The following is a 20,452-nucleotide window of genomic DNA, read 5'->3' on the forward strand; positions in this document are numbered from 1 at the left end:
CTCTGGCTACCGGGCAAAGAAAATTCCTAGTCGTCTCCATCGACTATTTTACAAAGTGGGTGGAAGCCGAGCCACTTGCCCGGATCACCGAGCAGAAGATGCGGAATTTTGTCTGGAAGTCAATAATTTGCATATTCGGGCTCCCCCGCATCCTCATATCCGACAACGGCTGCCAGTTCGACAACCTCCATTTTAGAGAATTCTGCTCCGAGCTTGGCATCGACCACCGCTTCACCTCGGTCGCGCACCCTCAGACGAATGGAGAAACCGAGGTAACAAATCGTACTATTTTGCAGGGGCTCAAAGCCAAGCTCGATAAATCCAAAGGACAATGGGTCAAAGACCTATACAATATCCTGTGGGCTTACCGGACTACATTCCGTGTCCCCACCGGCGAGACTCCCTTCAATCTAACGTACGGAACGGAAGCTGTCATCCCATTGGAGATCGGACTCCCTTCCCCAAGGGTAGAGCATCACGATGCCAGCTCCAACTCCTCACAGCTCAGGAACAACCTTGACTTGATCGAGGAAACAAGGGAGGCCGCCCGAGTTCGTATGGCGAGGTACCAGCAAAAGACAGCTCAGTACTACAACGCCAGGGTCAAAGTCAAATCCTTCAAAGCAGGGGACCTTGTCCTCAGAAGAGCCGAGGCCTCCCGACCAACCGAGCAAGGAAAACTGGCTCCAAACTGGGAAGGACCTTACCGAGTCACGCGCATCCGTCGGCCCGGAACTTACAAGCTAGAGTCTCTAGATGGGACTCCCATCCCACGAAGCTGGAGTTCTGAAGATCTCCGCGTGCTCGTTCTCCTACCCTGACCACGGTCGGGATGCCCCGATATTTCGGGATGATGGAGCACCTACGTGGACTCCCTAAAGATGTTCGTGAGTTCATGATGCGGCCTCCACCGACCAACGAGCTCAGCTCGTTCTCCTACCCTGACCACGGTCGGGATGCCCCGATATTTCGGGATGATGGAGCACCTACGTGGACTCCCTGAAGATGTTCGTGAGTTCATGATGCGGCCTCCACCGACCAACGAGCTCGGCTCGTTCTCCATCGGCCAATGAGCTCGGCTCGTTTTCCTACCCTGACCACGGTCGGGATGCCCCGATATTTCGGAATGATGGAGTACCTACGTGGACTCCCTGAAGATGTTCGTGAGTTCGTGATGTGGCCTCCACCGACCAACGAGCTCGGCTCGTTCTCCATCGGCCAACGAGCTCGGCTCGTTCTCCATCGGCCAACGAGCTCGGCTCGTTCTCCTACCCCGACCACGGTCGGGATGCCTCGATATTTCGGGATGCGTTCTCCACCGACCAACGAGCTCGGCTCGTTCTCCATCGGCCAACGAGCTCGACTCGTTCTCCTACCCCGACCATGGTCGGGATGCTCCGATATTTCGGGATGCGTTCTCCACCGACCAACGAGCTCGGCTCGTTCTCCATCGACCATACGAGCTCGGCTCGCTCTCCATCGACCAACGAGCCCGCCTCGTTCTCCATCGATCACAGGGCTCGACTCAATCTCCTGTTCGTGATCAACAAAAAGTCCGTGATTGGCAGCAAACTGGATTCTTCCATCTTGCCGGCGTCCCTAAAGAACGGACTCCGAGCAGAAGAGCGTCTTCAGTCGCCAGGCGAAGTTCACAGCCTCGGTGTAAGAACGCTCACGGTACCAGGTACCCATTCAATTAATGTCTTTACATTATTTCATTTATTTTCATTCTTGGTTAATTAATTACCTGAATGAACCCCCGACCGGCGTCGAGGTACCTGGTCGGGCCAATCATCGCTCGGCCTCACCCCTCCTACATGCACCGTTCAATAGCAAGCTTAGTTTATACCGTTAGCTTGATGAATCCCCATCACGAGCTGACGGGCGTTCAACCCATTTGTCGGAAAAAGTCCGATCATCCGCCTCGGCAACCCGAGGTCCGGGCTCAAAGTTCACTAAAAATTCCAAGTCTATGACCCAATCCTAGGGCTCGGTCGAATTCTGAGCTAACCTCGAAAAGACCCCCCGAGCCCAAACGTATCCTAGACATAAGCGTCGCTATATTACTGGTCGAAGGACCGAGCAACGGATGTGCCGAGCCTAAACGCAAGTCCAACTATGTGGCGGACGAAGTTGGGGCCGTAGAGCCCATGTCCTTGGAGCCTAAAGCGGATCCAAGCGGAGAAACCTAGGTCTACCCAAGATCAAAACAAGGCGGTCGCAAGTTATAAACAAATATGTATATTCATTTCAAAAAGCCCGTAGGCTAAGTACAAAGCTCAGGTTCGGCCTTAACAAGAATGGAGGCCATCCCGATTAAAAAAAAAAAAAAAAAACTAAGGCTCAAGCTCGGCGACTTCAGGGATGGCCGGCTCCGCAATGAAGGCTTCTTCCTCGGCAGCCTCGGCGGCACCAGGAACAGCCTCGGAAGCCATCTCAGCGACCTCGGGGACAGCCTCGGGCGCCTCGGCCGGACCCTCCTGGTCGGCCCCCGGAGCTTCTGCCTCCGCCTCCGACCTTTCGACCCCTGCTCCTGGTTTGAGCAGGTTCAGGTCAAAATCCGGAAGGAGCCGCCGCAGTTGGTTGCGGAAGTCCTTGAAGCCTTGGATCAGCCCATTCATGCCTTCCTCTTCTAGAAGGTCACGGAACTCATCCGACTCGCGGAAGAGTCTAACTGCGTCTTGGGCCTGCTCCCGAGCCTTGTGGTACGCGGCCTTCCGCTCGAGGTTCTTTATTTCCCGCTCGAGCTCAAGGTTTTGAGGCGGGCGTTCCCCACCTCCTGCTCGTGGGTGACCAGCGCCAGCTCGGCATCGGCCAGACGAGCCTCCGCGGCGCGCACTTCAGATCTGGCAAGCGTGTGCGCGCCCTTCTCCTCTTCGAGCTCGGCGGTCAGAGCTCGAACCTCGTCTTCGGCCGCTCCCACCCTTGCTTGGAGCGCCTGGCGCTCGGCCTCGGATGCTAGGCACCTTGCCTCGGCCTCCTCGTGCCCCCGCTGATGCCTCCGGGCTCGCTCTCGGTAGTCCTGGACAATGTGCATCAGCGTCTCCGTCTCGTGCAGATGCTGTAAAAAAGAGGCGTAATGAAACGTAAGAAACTAAAAATAAAACTTGCACGAACTGCACAAATAAAAAGACCAACTTACCCGGACGGCAGAGCAAAGAGTAGAGTCCATGAAGGCGCCATAGTTCATGGACCGAATTTTGGCCTGATCGGCCGGGACCAGCGCGACCCGAAATACTTCGCGCGCTACTTGGGGATTATCAAGGGCCGAGTCTCCCTCGAAAACCGACCAGACGGGAGCGTAAGGCACCCGCTCCCGTGAGCCGACGAGCCCGGAAGGCCGACCTCGGCTGGCCTGGGCGGAGCCGGCCCCACTGCTCCCTGGCCGCTCCCCGGCTCGGAACCGGAGGACTGAAGTCGGACAGGCGGCCGATCTGACTGCCGCATAACCGAGGCGGGGCGCGCAAGCGCCAGACCCGCCGAACTCCCTCCCTGATCGGCAGTTGGAGCTTCCTGCCGACCAGGGATCTGCGAAATTGGCGCCGGGCACGGGAGCGCTATCGTGGCTCCACCAGAGGCCGCACCCTCCCTCCGACCAGCTCCGGAGTGTGCGGGGCGAGGAGCGCCCGTCTCGACCGCTGCGGTCGCCGAGACCTTCGCCTTTTTCTTCGGTTCGATCGACTCCCCCGAGAGCTCGGCCGCCCTCTTTTGGAACCGGGCGTATAAGACCTCGCTCTTAGTCACCATCTTCGCGATATCTGCAAGGACGAGCAGGATTAGAATTCCAAACAGTAACAAAATGAAAAATGACTCCTACTGGTACCCTTACCCTGAGGACGCGCCGAGCTCAGCCCAACATTCACTAGAGCGTCCTCACTTATGAGGCCGCTCAGTAGAATACTGTCCCCGAGGCTGCGGATGGTGTCGAGGATCCCCTGCTCGCGTGAAGAAAGCTTGGGGACTTTGTTGACGGACCTGAGTTGGGTCGGCCCCCACCTAGGGTCAAACCCCCATGTCCGTTCAGAGCCTAGAAAGAAGAACTTCTTCTTCCAGTCATGAATGGACGAAGGAGCGCCCTGGAAGAGTGGCCGACCCGCCCGAAGGGCAATGTAAAGCCACTCTCCGTCTCCCAGATTCGACTTTAATACAAAAAGTCACCAAAAAACGTTGACAGAAGTCGGAATCCCGAACGCTAAACATAGCGACAGGAAACCGACCACTGTCCTCCAGGCATTCGGAGCAAGCTGCGCCGGAACCAACTGGTATTCCGTCAGCAACTCGTTCACGAACCTGTGAAGAGGAGATCGTAGGCCGGCCTAGAGTGCCTCCAAGTACACTCCGATCCGACCTACCGGAGGATTGGTTACCCGATCCCCCCGCCTGGCGGGCTCCAAACGGAACCCTCGTCGAGAAAAAAACCATTCCTCGGCTATTTCGACCTCCAGTTCACCCATGGTGGACTCAACATCATTCGGACCAGGACCCATTAGGAAGAAAAAGAGAAGGTTTGAGAGGAAAAGGGACCTGTAAAGGATGCCAGAGATAAGAAACTTCGGACTGAAAAGTTGGAGGAAGGAGACAATAAGAAAGTAACGGGAGGCCAGGTGAGGGTTTATATAGATCCCTCCAACGGCCTAGATCAGCGAGAAAAACGCTGCACCCCGTTCGGATCACGACGCGTGTCGGCCCAAAAGACGGAGCGACACATTTAATTCGGGCTGACGCTTCGAACACAGAAGCGCCCCGTCGGATCGTGCGGCCCCATCATGAGCCCACGACGCGAGGACGCTTCGGAGGAGGCGTCCCAATAATGAGACATTTCGGGAAAGAAGAGACGTCGCCTATTAAAGGCACCTCGAAGCGCCCGATAATTCGAAACGCGCGATAATTTAAAATTTCCATAATTCATAATGACCCAACTAAAACTACTTCCCGCGCTCAAGCTGGTAGCCAGCTGGAACTCGGAAGTCGGGGGGTAGTGTTGGGGGAAAAACCCAAGTCATGCCACCTCGGAGGCGCTCAACCGAAGAGCGCCGACTAGGGAGGCGCTCGATCAAAGAGCGCCAACCAGAGAGGCGCTCGACTAGAGAGCACCGACCAGGGAGGTGCTCGACCAAAGAGCGCCGACCAGAGAGGCGCTCGACCAGAGAGCGCCAACCAGAGACACTCAACCAAGAAGCGCCGACCAGGGAAACGCTCGACCCCACAACAGGATACTTCGCTAAGCAACCGGCTCGGCTCGGCACCCGTGCCGAGCCCGTGCCTTAGCCAAATTTCCAGAATATCCGCTTAATCCTCTAAAGGATCTGACAACTAAATACATGACTCTACCACAATCTGTCGCCATTCCTAAGTCATCAAGGCACGTGATCTCCGCAGGCCTTCGGCACGCCCTATCATTAATGCGTGTGACCCCCTCACGCCTCCGATGCACTCAATCATTAAATGAACACGGCTCAAGATGATCTCCGGATCACTGAACCATCAAAGCGTATGACTCTCCCTGACCACCGGTTCACTCAGCAATCAATGCACTTACCATCTACGAACCCCAGGCCCACCACGGCCGGCGGTTCAACCACCCCAACGGGTCCGATCAACCGTGACAGCTCCCTGACTCCGGTCTGATCCGGCCTTATTCTCCACGACGCCATTAATGAGCATGATCGTGCCCAATTATCACAAAAGGAGACAAATTCCCCTGTCACCTCCCAGGTAACATAATATCTTTCTATAAAAGAGAACCTGGGGGGAAAGGAAGGGGGGGACCCAAACGAATACAAAAACAAACATTCTCCTCCTTGACTCCTCCTACGTATTAGCCCCCTCTAACTTAAGCTTCGGAGGGCCGGTGCCAGGAAGCCCGGCCACCGGCTTTCTTGCAGGATTCTCCAGGAGGACGCCACCAGTCGGCGCGCCGCCACCCACCGTCCCGGCAGCGGAGCTCCTCCCCTCTCGGTTCGCGGCAGCCCCCGGGTCCAATTTCCAGCAACAGGTACCTTCTCATCATCATCTCTCTATCTATTTACTAACTCTAGAGGAGTGAAATGCAGGTTCGCATCTTTCTCCTTGGAATCTCTACGCCTGAAGATAAAAAGCTTCCTTTAGCTATGTTGGAAGAGAAAGCCCAATACAAGAGACATCCTTGGCAGGAAGCTTGGAAAGAATATTAGTGGATGTGTCCTCTTGTCAACTAGCATTGGAATCCGTGGATCATCTTTTCTTCGTGTGTGAATTCTTCTCTACCTTATGGAAGCCTATCTGCTTCTTGCTTGGTGTTCTTCAATCTCACGCTACCTTTGAAGGGTTGTGTCTGGAATGGAGAAAAAGGAATTTCACCAAGTCAGCACAACAAGTAGTTCTCATGTTGATTGGGGCCATGACTTGGATATGTTGGAAAGAAAGAAATGCTAGTATTTTTAAATCAACAGGCCTCTTTGAGCTCAATTGCATCCGAAGGTATCCAGCTTTTTAATCTCTGATCTTACCTATGTAATAGCAAATCATTGGTGGAGCATGAGAAGATTTGGCACACTGTGAAAAAATTGCCTGATTTTTGAATGATGTTTGAGAAGTCTTAAGCATTGATGGAAGCATTAGTATGCTCCAAAGTACGAACACCATTTGCATATTTTGCAGGTGGGGAACCCATTTAGAACTGTTAGGAGTGCGTTCCAGCCTTGCATTCAGAGATCAAGAGGAGATACTAGCCTACTCATACCTTGTTAAGGGATTCAAATTGCTTCACTAGAAAAGGAGAGTTTTTTTTTTTTTTCAGGCTTAGTACCACGTCTGCTTAAGGAGTTTGTTTTGTTGTTTTGTCCTCTCAATATTGCTTCTTTCTCCCTGTTGTAACGCTCTGACTTTGTGTCGCCCCTCCCCCTCTCCCTTGTATCTCTAAGCTAAAACTTTTGTAATTTCTCCTGCTTTTTGATCTTGAATAAAAGCCGGGTGGCTGCTCTTTCAGCCTCCCTTATCATCAATAATATATATATATATATATATATATATATATTCCAATTCAAGAGTCAACTATTAAAAACCTTCTATTATTCAGTTCAGTGTTAATGAAGCTCTAGGTGATTGTTGGCTAGTTTCTTTAGCGACAAGAAAGACTCTTTTAATGAAGAGTTCGAGTTTCCTTCGAAGACTTGGAGATCTGAAAAGAAGTGATTGGTGTCTCTTTAGAGATTTCCAACAAAACTAGAAACAAAATGGTTTTTTCTTTGATTTCAAAGATAGAGAAGATATTATTTGGCTTAGGGTGTCATTAATTTTGGGGAAATTAATTTTGATCAACTCAATTTTGTCTTTCATCATCTCAATAAGTCACTTAATATGAGCACTTGCTTGGATAGTATCATCTTTCACCACTTGGGCAAGAGATCTAGGGGCTCAATTCTTAAAGGTATTATCCTCTCCTAGTCTTACCCAAAACAACAACAATAACAACTAAAAAAAAATCATCAAATTGAGTCATTAAAAAAATTTATAAAATTAGGCCTTGTTTTGAGGAGGATCTAACTTTGCTAATGGTGGCCTTTGCTTGGAAAACTAGAAAAATATCTGTAAAGCCGGAAAAACAAGGAAGATCAGGAACCTGAATCTAGGAGATCTATATATGAGTCGGTTGGGCAAGAGGATGAAGAAATTTTTGAGCAATGGTGATCAACTGTGAAAAAAATTGAGTTGCGCAGGTCTGAATAATTTTCAAATTTGTATCCATTCCATTTTTAGCAAATTTTATCTCCCTTGCTGATCTACATTTAGATGCTTTGAGGTTTCTTAAACGATAAAAATTCAGATCATCCCCCTTACTCATTTGAATATATGCTTCCATAATCAAGTTCTATTATCAAGTTTCTGATTATAATCCCCCCATCCCCGCTGCCTGGGAAAGTTATTACAAAGTTGATTAAGTCAATATTCTCATCCAGGGCAACCCAGCCTGTAAACTCTGCAGAACAAAAGCCATCCTTGCAGCAACTTCTGCAGGAAAAAAAAGCCCTAGACTTCGGGTACCAGATTCTAAAACAGTTAGAAAACTCAGCAAAGAACATGTTCAATCAACTAAACAAAACCTGAGTTCAGAGACACGGTAGTGTAATTTCAACAGAGATTGCTGCAACAATTCTATACTAAGCAATACATTTCCATACTTTAGCACCTAAATAATCAATCCTTATCCTGTTGCGTGGTTTGCTTCTCAACAATCTGTATAACAATATTCTATCAGAAAAACATATTACTTAACAGAGAACTGCAAACTTAAAATTGCATTTCCACTTCCCCAAGTGACTATTATAGACGTTTCATGCAAATAGACTGGATGACGTTCATTTTCTGAATGGGCGATCACAGCATCTCAAGAGTACCTGAACAAGTTGATGGAGGCTGGAGATCCTGAAGCACCATCTATACCTCCTCCCTTCCATGGTTGCTGCTCTTTATAATATTAAACTTGCACAGTGGGCACGTTGCATTGATGTATAGCCATTTATCTATGCAGGCGCAATGGAAATGGTGGCTGCAAGGAAGCTCCCGCAGTTCCACCCCGTCTTCATAGGAAGAGAGGCAGATGCAACATTCCTACATGTCACACATGAATGTCACATGATGCCTATGTGTCCTATCAGCAGAGGCACAAGTTCAACTTTCTAGAACAATCTAACAAGAGGTAAATTTTAGATATGGGAGGAAAAAGCAGAAAAAACAAAAAAATAGGACATAGGTAATTAAATTTCCTAAAAATAAAAAAATATAGAAAAATTTAAAATATTTATTTACATGAAATAAAGAATGAGAGGCAAAACAGGAAACAATAGCAAAAGCTATACCATCATCAAGGTTTATTGACTTAGTTGTACATTTTTTGGTAGAATTGAATTGGTTGCATATAATTTGTATATACATCACAAAATCTGTAATAATTCATGAATAACTGAATTCCTGCTGATTAATTTGTTTTTGGGGAATATTTAGAGAATCATTCAACAAGAAGATCTGAAATAGTTTTAGGATTTTTTTTTTTCAAAAGTATATTCTTTAGATGCAACCATTAATCAGCAGCAAGTGTGCAAGCTTTCCCTAATCACGTTTAAGAGTAAGTAAACTACTAAACAATTTTTGAGGAAAAAAAGTCTGCCTCTTATGTTATATATAGGGCATGGGATGATGCAAACTCTTGGGCTTCCATCCTGGCCAAAGATGTACAATTCATTATGATATAATGCAGTATGCATGATTTTCCCCCTTCTCTTAAAGAGTGCTGTTGGAAACAACCTGTGGCACTTTAACAAATTTAACAAAACCCATATATGATGGAAGCTAGAATATGTCCACAACCAGCATATATTTTAGTAAACATGTCGATAACAATAAGAATAAAGGTTTTAAGCAAAATGAGAATGAGTTGGAATTTGATGGCCCCTTGTTATGCAAGTTGGCTAATGCCTCAGATATCAGCTCCTATTAATGCTTAACATTTAGCTTAAGTTAGGAATGCTCCTAAACCCCATCACATGAACAAGAATTCTGCCCAAGAGGGGCTTCCCACCTAGTCTGCAGCCCTTCATTCCATTTGTTGTTAAATCATTACTCTCATAAAGTACAAATGTACCTTTAGAGAAAGTTTGATAAGATATAACAAGCATACCATGTTGGGCTAGCATAGCTGGATAACCACCTAATGCAAGTTCAAACCATTCATTTGTTCTAGTAAAGCGAGTTTCATGGAGAAGACAAAAGCAGGAGACTGTTCAAACTTTGAATCAGTCAAAATTGATAAACTGAAGAAAAGAAGAATCAAACTAGAGATCCTACCACATCCTCTGCTGAAAGAACATGCTCAATGGGTGGATCATGACCACACTCTGTCATTATTCCACCAGATGGCCTTGATATGTCACCACTAGGTTTTTCAGGATCGCCAATTCTTCGGAATTTGTATTTTGGAAGTTGTCGGATGTCTTCATCAGATGCTCCTTCTTGCTTTAAAAGGAATACAAATGCAAAATAAACTATTTAGTCCAACATAAAAGAGTCTATACTTAATTTCTAATTTCAACATTTAAATCTATAGAAAAATAACTATTTAAGGTAAAATTAACTGCTGTTGGGGAAAAAAAGAAAATTACAGTTTAGGTGCATGAGATGCATGATTATTTGGGCAACCAGCGCTAACATTTAACAACAAATGTGTTTGAACATTTAGCTAAATATGCAGATGTATCAAGCCCGTTCTGTTAATAGTTTGTCAGCATTTCTTGAGCAGGCCAATGACTACATAAACCTAATCATACTATAAATCTCACAAATGTTTTCCTAAGATGTTATTTGTATATGGCAGTTCATACATCAAAACTAACTCAATATTAAGTATCAAGGTACGCCATCTCAGTACCGAGCCCCAAACTAGTATGCCCAGTACCGGGGCCGAGTCGGCGTACCGACACTCAATACACCTCTCGTACCATGTCCAATACATCCTATATTGCCCCATTTGGTACGATATGGCGTACCATGTTTAGTATAAAAGAAAAATTAGCTGATACTTATTTAGAAGAAAAAAATATATTTAAAAGTGTGTAAACAAATTTAGCATCAATCCTGCATGAACTACTATGCATAAGAAAATTTTCAGCCTCATTTCAATGCTATATCTAAAGAGTGGTCAAGTGAACGAGGCACCCTCCATTGCAGGGTCTGGGAAGGGTCAAATATATGCAGGCTTAACACCCATATCAAAAGACTGTTTTCATATTTTGAACCCACGGAGGTTACAACGAGCAGTGCGCCAAAGCCCACCCTCTCAATTCAGTGCTATATCTGAAAGCCTTATATTATCAAAAACTTTAAAAAAAAAAAGTGTGCAACCACCATATTGAGCCTGCAGCAAAGACAGATATGCATATAATTCCAATTTTAGGTTACACATCATTTAATAAATTGGGCAAATCAGTATACTGTCAGTTACACATCATGTAATAAAACTTAAGCGCATAAATCTACATACCATCTGTGAGAAAATTTTCTTATTTTTTCAACATCAGCACATACAAACAAAAAAAAATCATAGGATAAATACAGCACATGTCAAATGCCCACAATATGTATGATCTACTTCACCTTCTATTGTCAGTCATTACTACTCGGAGAAACAAGATGAAAAATGTCAGAATCAAATATTATCCTGAGAACTGGTTTCGGAGCACATTTTCATGTTCATGGCCTTAGGAAGGTTGTCTATCATGAATGAAATAGATAAGCTTTAGCATGTCACATGGCTCATGCTGGAGCCAGGGTCCTGTAACTCAAAAAAAATTACCATCCTTTCCCATCAAAACTCAATCTAATATAAGGGTGACCTGGTGCTATCAACCATCAATAAAATTCCATTTTCTACCGAAAAAATTCAGATTATTGTCTTCAGGTGGAGATTATGCAATTACATTGCAACAATGTTCCATGCTACCAAGATAAGCTTTTGCCAGAAGCGATAAGAAGTTGTGTTTACTGTCATAAAATAATTAGCATTGATCTGTTCTATCTTGTCCAATTTAATTGTGATTGTCATGCTCAAACAAAAAATTGTTAGTCTCAAAACAGAATCAAATTAAAGTAAATTTTAATCTAGAAGCTAAATCACATAATCAATATTTTATAGAAAAAGAAGCCTTTCCTTGTGGTTGCTACCTGATCTCCCACCGCATATAAAATTGCAATGATACATGGTAGGCAGCAGCAAACAGCAATACCAATAACACACGCGAGGGCAACACAAAAAACGACAAAGAACACATCAAATGCCAGAAAAACGATGCAAAGCCTGCAAACAAATCAACTAGGTAACAAGGAGTGAAAAGAAAAATAAGCATGTGGAAACAAAGTCAAAAGAAATATGTAGATATATGATTTGAGAAGGACCAGTAAAGTTGTGGTGCATCACTCGTCAAGGCTTGGCCTCCAGCAGACACCCAATAGAATCCAATAATCCACCAAATGAATGAAAACATGGTGTTTGCAGACTCCAGATGTTTTATGATACTGCCAAAGAGGGGATTGAAAATGAAATCAGACAGACTGAATACACAATATATCAACACTTTGCTAGAGAAGAAAACACAAAAATGAAAACCTTTGAGACTACAGTTTTGAAAGGGAAGCGGGTCAAAATGAGAATTACAATTCCAGTAAAGATTTCTACATCACAAACTATAAGAGTTTCATCATAAATAACAGCCATTTGCCCTCCTTAATTTATAGGTTCACTTGTGAATTTACAAGAGCAATATAGCAGTTCCATTCGAATGAATGATTGCCAAACTCAAAAAAACATGTTTCTACACAAACTGCATCACTAAGACATAAGCCTAATGCAATTTCATAAGTAGCACATGAATAAATAATTATGCCGAAGAAAATTTTAAAAAAATCTTTCAGGAAGATCCTAGAGAAGAGGATTTCTGCTATATAACTGTAAACCATAAATGATTATCCTATACACAAAAATCTCCAGATGTTATTTCATAGGCTCCATTTAGATTGTCTATTTGTTCATTGGAACCTAGAGAAATTGTCAGCATTAAGCAAACATATTTGATCACAATGTTATATAGAAAGCTACTGGGAGAGTATTCCAACAGAAAAAAGCTAATCATGGTTATATGTATTTTGGAGCTACCGGTGATCAAGAGGATCATAGACATGACCAGAAATAGAAAGTATACCTTTAGAATACATGGTGTGAAATAGAAGCTTCCCATATCAAACTAATAATTTTTGAAAAATAAAAACTGAAAGCAAGAATCGTTCTGCCAGTACCGGAGCCCATACCAATCGGCCGGCAGCACGGTTCAGTACACCTCCATACCGTTCCATGTCGGGCCTGTACCAATATAGTACAGCGAGCGGGGGAGAGAGAGAACGGGAGAGAGTATGAGAGAGAGAGAGGAGGAGGGAGGGAGAGGGAGAGGGAGAGGGAGAGGGAGAGGGAAGAAGGGAGGGAGAGAGATGGTGAAGGCCGGCAGAGACCGGCGGAGGCCAGCGGAGCGCAGCTTGACACTCAAGAGAGGACAGGGGAGAGGAAGAATGTGAGAGGGAAAGAGAGAGAGAGAGAGAGAGAGAGAGAGAGAGAAGGAGAGGGAGGGAGAGAGATGGAGGCCATCGAAGGGCTACCGAGGGCCAGGGAGTGGTATAGAGGGATAGAGAAGGGGATCCACCCTCTGGACGCCTATTTCGTTTGAAACAAGTGTCCATCGGGGCATTTTTTTTATTTTGCATATTTTAAGTAAAGTCGGCAACCCCTTGTCAAACTCACTTAATATTTCCAAAATACAAAAAGAAAAAAATAAAAAAGGAGCCCTGATGGATCTCTGTTTCAAATGAAACAAGGGTCCTTCGCTTTTCGGCAACCTTTAACGAACTCCATCTCTCTCCCTCCCTCTCCCCCCTTCTCTCTCTCTTTTCCTCTCTTTCCTTCTTTCTCTCCCTCTGCACTGATTTCTCATTTTCAATGCCAGAACCATCCCGTTCCGCTACCGGCATGGCTCGGTATGCCTCGAACCGAGCGGTATGGGACAGCTCTGCATTCCTTGCCTAAAAAGAAAGAAAGAATGAATAGTAAGTTATTGTTAGATTTTAGAATATCATAAAAGTTGATCTGTTGGTGCAGCTGCTAGTGTTGGCTATTCTTTTGGAAGAAAAAAGAGAAAAAGGATTGCTATAGTCTAACAGTCAAGCAAATAGAAAAGAGATGAAAATAAGGACAAACCAGCAGAAGAGATAGGAGAAGAAGGAATGATTGGGGGATAGAGACACAAAAAATGCTAGACAGAAAATTATATTTTATTCAAGAAACTAAATTTCAAATTTTGAAAATTTGACCTTAATACAGCTCTTTCAAATGGTACCTAGGTCACTTCAAAATGTGATTATGATGATCCCAAAGTTATGGTAAATCTATCAATATCCAAATCCACTTTTGACACAATCTATTATATTGTGAATTTTCTAGTAAAGAAAATTCCTAATCAATTAAAAAAATTTGATCTTAATTTACAAGTTCTATATCGAAAAACCTCTATTTCTAATAGCATGTTAATATAAATCCATAACTAGTAATCAAAATACACTTGAAATCAAATCTACAGTACAACATGTATATAACAAAGCAACAATGTCAATAGTTCAATTGTACTTAATAGAAAACAAAAAAAATAGTCATCATAGAGTAAATGATGATAAAGTTGAGATACTGGGAATGGTGGAAATGAAAGAAAGTAAATATTATACAAGAAGTTAATGTAGTATTTATTTATTAGAATAACAGATTAACTTCATGGTACAGCAAAAGTCACCCTCATGCTTTAATCTTTCATTTCAAACTAAAATATACTTGTTGTGTAATTAATTTAAAACTTTATTAGCAAATAATGAGATGGAGCTGGGAGTTTCCATTGAATAATTATGAACAAACATAGGTGTACAAATAAAATGGCCACACTGATGGTGAAATTACTAGAGTATCACATGGAACTTTTGGTAAGACCGTAAGAGTCGTATAACATTATTGATGTACTAGGACCAATTGTAAATTTAGCTTAGTTCTGAATAATGGTAAGAAACAAAATATGGTATACCTAGACATATATACATCGTCCAATTGTATCTATTTTTTTGTTCTAATATTGTATATCTTTGTCCTAATTCTTTTGACTGAAAGCATGGATACAACTTCCTAGCTGGACTTTGCAGAAAATAGGCCTTTTCCATGCATCCAAACCTTCATTATTGACTACATCTATGCTCCTACACATTGAGCATCACATATCTTCACCTAAATTATTTCAATAATATTTAAAATAATTGCCATACTTGTTTGGTTAAAAATCTTGTTTTGGATTAGTAATAAGCCTTCTAAAAATTAACAGATCACAGTCGCATGCTCCACTTTAGCCACATTTTATTCGACTTTTTGGTAGCTTACTGCTGGAGGTGTTGAACTTACGTGAGAGCTCCTTTTTGATTCTTTTATTAGACCCAAAGACGTTATGATGACACTAGGACATATTCATTTTTCTGTTTACTCTTAATTCTGGTTAGAGATATTATGTTTGTTACTTTAGTATTCTATATCTGTATGTACTTGCCAGAGGTGTTGGGGAAAATAATTAGGGTCCGATTTCTGAAACTTGGAGAGAATCAGCAGCATCAAGGAACCAATGGCAACATATATTTCCAATTTTCTGTCTAAAGAATCACTCTTTTTTTCCATTTTCTGACATATTCCAAATCAATGCTTTTGACAATTGATATGGCTTTTGGTGTCACTTAGAGTTCAACCATTGCCCAACATGTCATTGTCAGGCTACCCCAGAATGTTAACTCAGTTACAAAAGGAAGTTACTTGAATTCGTTTGGTGTTCCATAGTCAGTTCAAGGACCTTTTTTTTCCTTTTTTCATGGCTAAGTAATAACCAAGGCCCACTTTGTCACTTGTCCTATGCATAACATAGTGTCCCATCATGAGAAACCAAAATCATTCTTTTCTCTACACCATGCTTGGTCTTGAAATTAACTTTCTCAAGAGGGGATATATTTTTATATTAAAAACAAATCCTCTAGTAAATAGAACATGCACTAACACCAAAGATTTCTCTAAAAATAAGATGCTAGCGAAATGGTTATTGGCTATGGTTTCAAGTTTTATGCTGTGCTCTTGAAGGAAGGGATCTGATCAAACATATATCTAGATATCCAAGAGAGCGAAACTTTTATTGTAGCAGCCCTTGGAATATATAAAAATATTACTATCTTTGTCCAGGTCATAGGATTCTTCCTAGGAAGCATGGATAATTCAAATCACATGTCAAATTTATCCGGAGAATCTTTCTAAAGAATCCATCTGGCAAAACGCAATTCGTCGATTTCAAGGATATATATCTAATACTCATGTTTGATATCTAATGTTTTAATAAATTATAAAAGCACTCCAGATACTTTGCAGATACATTTAAAATACTTCCCCAATACCTTTGGGAGTGAGGGAGAAGGTTTTTTCTTTCATTATGAATGTTAATTTTTTGATGATGGATATTTAATTCTAGAGTTTGTGGTGTTGGTAATGAGTCTGTGGAAGTTAATGCTATCATATAAGGTATAGACTAGCTTATTTTGATATCATACTATGCTTTATGTAGCTTTGTATCTTTACGCGCATATACACATATCCTACTTTTTCAAGATTTATATGTGTCTATATATATAAAGCTCAACACACACACACACACACACACACACATATATACATGTATGTATGTATGGAGTGTGTATGTGAAAATTGCTATATTCTAGCTATATTGCATCCTACTTTTTCAAGATTTGTTGTATCGGCATATCCATATCTTGTATCCATGCCCATGCTTCACTACAGTCTCCCAATTAAACTAGGAAAAAAGATAAGAAGTTTCTTTTTTACTAGAAACTAGCCACATAAAACAGTGATATGAGAAAGAAACTCTTTTACAATGAGTTCTTCATTTGCCTCAAAGGTGGGCAATGACAATAAGTCATACTTTTATACTTGTGCAACTGCACATAAAATAAGAGTTAGAACATCCCATTTATCGGACACAAAGAGGGTTGGCATATTCCTACCTACCTTCTTAACTGATACTAACATTCATCAATGGGAAACAAACTTCTAAAGGAGGTCAAGATATGAAACAAAGAGTAAGCATATAAACAAAAACCTTTAATAATAGAGATTTAGAAATAGCACCCAAGATGCCTCAAAGAAGGCTGCAGAAGAAAGATCAATGAAATAATATGCAATCAAGCAATTACAAAACAGCATCCTAAACTCTATTCATTTGCATACTCTTAACAGTTCATGACTTTTGGTCTTATGAACATTCATCAAATTTCAAGTGGGCCAAAATCTATACTTTCTGTCCTTCAGAATTAAGAGAGGAGTTTTCTGAAGCAACAAACAGTCTTCAATTATTTATAAGGTGATATGCATATATTAAGAAATATGACCATCTCTTGAAGGGTCTGTTTGGTTTTATGAAAGCTAATCTAGAAGTCATGTGAGTAACTCACATCCAAAATTTGGTATATAAGACAATTAAACAATTACATCCACCTCCATTTTCAGGTGGTGACTTAGCAAAGTGAAATGTTACTATTCTTATCTCACTACTTCTAGCATAGTTGAAAAAAGTTTATCATAGCCCCGCTTAATTTGTAAGGAAGACCATGGGTAGCAAACAACAATTATGCTTGGTAGTATTCAACAGAACTTCATGAAATCCATAGTGCTACCAAGTACCCAGTTTTAGAAATCATTTTTTTTTTCGAAAAACAACTTTCCTTCAACTCACTACAGGCACTTCTCTGCACCAAAACAGACTAAAGGTGAAACAGTAATGGGAAATAAGTCAGTTATGCCTGAAAAAATCCCTTCAAGCATGGCAATCCAGAGGAAAACAACGATGTTACAAAATAAATCTATGTAGAACACTAGTTTTTGCCATCAGAATTGCTATTCCCTCTATATGCCATAAAGAAGACCTAAATATTAAATCAGTATGAATCTTTCACCTTCCAGGTAATGAATGGAGCTTACTTCATAGCTCTATTTCTGTCAAGCTGTTCCAAAAAGCGGGTGCAAGCCCACCGTCACTATCTTGGCACTACTAATTTCCTAATGTCTCTGTAATACATAATTCCTCATTATTTAATTTTCAACAGCCTTATCCCAACCAACGAAATAGATATCCCTTCTTTCCGTACACACCTCACCCCTGTCCCACTGAAATCCATGTTTTTGGCAACCTAAATTTAACTATAACATAAAACAGGGGAGTAGCCAATATAGGCATATAGCTCTTACAATAGCACCTCCCACAACAAGAAATAGATTTGTCCTCCCATCAGATAACTCTTTTTTATATATCAGAGCCTAATCACTTAGACCGAATGAATGTTAAATCAAGCATCTATCTTATATTTATTCTAATTTTTCTTTTTGATAGAACAATTGCCTTCACCTACCCAAGCAGTGAGTGATGGCCAGAAAGATTCTTTGGCCTATCATGTGTAATGAGGCTTTGATCATTAAGCATTATGATGGACCCCAAGTTAGCAAATCAGCTTAGAAACAGCCTCAGCTCCCCACATTGTATGATCCATTCGCACCCATTCTATAAGTATAAATTCCTAGATCTCCTTAAGGTAAGTGGACACGACTTCCTTCAACTGAGGGCACAGAAAACAAATAATGAATTGTTTAATAAGTAAAATGAAAAAAATGATAATATATTTGATGATTAATACAAAAAAAATACTAATAAACTAAGGCTAATACTGTCTAATTGAAAAAGATAGTTCTAAAATAAGCTGAATATCAGAAAAATTCCTGAACCTTTGCAATTATAACCAACAAATGCATAAAATGAATATCCTTAACCCTGTTGGACTACCAAGGGTCAGCCTACCACGTAAGAAAAATGTGATGGTTGCTAGTCAATCAAGATCAAAAAAATGCTTTTTCTACAAGTGGTAAGGAATTTGTCTTATATATGTACACACACACATACATATATAGTATTAGGTTTTTTTCATTAATATATCAGTTATTTAACTTATAGTTTGGTTTACTCATGAAATTAGAAAAACTAAACACCTAACAGAAACATAGAAATATGTCTGCACCAAGGTTCTCCATCTCGGTACCAGACCTTGTACCAGTGCCACACTAGCATAGTGTCGATACAGTATGGTATGAAATATTTTTGGCGTACCGAGTATCAGTACGCCACCCGTACCAAATACCAGTCCGAATTGGTACGGTACAATTTTCCTATATCGGTTGATACAGGTTGGTATGGCGTACCATGGTTTGCACTATCAGGACAAATATCTTTCTAAATTGATCCTCAATCCTGAGAATTTTGCTGAAGAGTCACCTAACTCTTCACAGAAATATGGAAACATAAAAGAAAAACATCCCATTTTTCCTCATTTAAATACTAATTTCCAATGTTTAGACCCACTCCTAAGTCCGTCTACAGCTAAGTGAATCACAACTTCTGACTGTTCCATATCAGAGCATTAGCTAAACAATCTCTCCTCATCACAATCACTTCTATACAGGATTGTCTGACCATCCTCAAGACAGATACAACAAATTGACCATGAATGCATAACATGATAAACATCTAAAATGTTTTCTCCTTTCTTTTATATTGATCCTGTCCTAGTTATTGTTCAAAAAACCTTAAAGAAAGAAATATGGCATATCAAAACTAATGACAAAAAAGAAAAAGAAGAAAAACTCTTTTACCTGGTTCCCTCCTCATGCTGCCCCTGCTCGGCATCATAACCACCATCTTCCTCCACCTCCCTCGGTGAGCTCGGCTCCGAACTTCCCCGACTCCCAAACTCTCCATCCTCCGACACCTCCTCCCCCTGCAGTGGATGCCTCCGCCGGTATTCAATGCACACGCAAACCATATGCAGCACGCACTGCAGCACATACCCTCCGATCCACAGCCTCAGCGGCATCGACGGCCTCTCCTCCCGGCTCAACACCAGAACCGCCGCCGACGCCGCCACGAACGCCAGGTTCCAGAGGATATCGAGGAAGACGACGGGCCTCGAATAGGCCCAGTCTCTTTGCCGCTCCTCCAGCTGCTCCGCCGCCGCCTCCCGCACCAGCATCGATGGCTCCCGCAACATCCGCCGGCTGCCCGCCCGCCGAAAGAACCGTGCCGCCCCCCGCAGGCTCGGACGCCGCCCGTTCCGCCGCCCCCTGTCCTCCCCGCCACCGCTGCGGGTGCCGAGGAGGGGGCCCGGGTCCATTGTGGCGCCCCCTATTGGATTCAACGATCTCGTCGCCGACATCAACAGAGGTCCAAGAAAGCAATTTGTTTCCAAATCGATCTCAATCCAAGCCCTAATCAACTGGAGAAGAACCCTCAACAATTCGCAATCGGAGAGGAGAAATAGGTATTGTGGGAGAAGAAAACTAGGTCTGTGATCGGGGAGCGTTTCACGTTTTTTTTTTTACGAATAATTAAATTTCGGTGTTTTCTTCGGGGTTAAAAGGTTCGGAATTCGAGGGGCGGTTCACCGCGGTTACGAGGTTTTGGTTTCTCGTCTTATTGGTCGTTTATTTACCGGGAGGGAAGACGAGAGAAGACGGTGGGGGAGGGAAGAGAGGAGGGAAACGGAAGGAAGGATTGAATGTGAACTGCAGAACATTGAAACATCGATCACGGGACCAATCCAAACATTATATTTGGATAAGGTAGTTAGGACCCGCCGGAGATGCCTGTTAGATGAGCATGGATGGACGGACTGACTGATGGTTACAGAAAAGTTGATGGGAGATGTATCCGCAAACTGCGGAATCCTAAGTATGACTTCAATAACAGTTGCTATAATT

The 20,452-nt window shown here is 42.8% G+C and overlaps 1 protein-coding gene across 1 annotated transcript; it reads right to left on the bottom strand.

Moving 5' to 3' along the window:
* Window positions 1-8,042: 8,042 nt before the first annotated feature.
* On the bottom strand, window positions 8,043-20,273 carry LOC103715064 (E3 ubiquitin-protein ligase At1g12760-like). The gene is made up of 5 exons (XM_008802573.4): window positions 19,349-20,273; window positions 11,926-12,045; window positions 11,695-11,827; window positions 9,823-9,990; window positions 8,043-8,589 (listed from the first exon to the last, which is right to left on the bottom strand). Exons 1-5 carry the CDS (start codon window positions 19,906-19,908, stop codon window positions 8,416-8,418), a joined length of 1,155 nt encoding a protein of 384 aa, XP_008800795.1. The 5' UTR covers window positions 19,909-20,273; the 3' UTR covers window positions 8,043-8,415.
* Between the last annotated feature and the right edge of the window lie 179 nt (window positions 20,274-20,452).

Source organism: Phoenix dactylifera, chromosome 17 (genome assembly GCF_009389715.1).
Source record: "Phoenix dactylifera cultivar Barhee BC4 chromosome 17, palm_55x_up_171113_PBpolish2nd_filt_p, whole genome shotgun sequence".
NCBI lineage: Eukaryota > Viridiplantae > Streptophyta > Magnoliopsida > Arecales > Arecaceae > Phoenix > Phoenix dactylifera.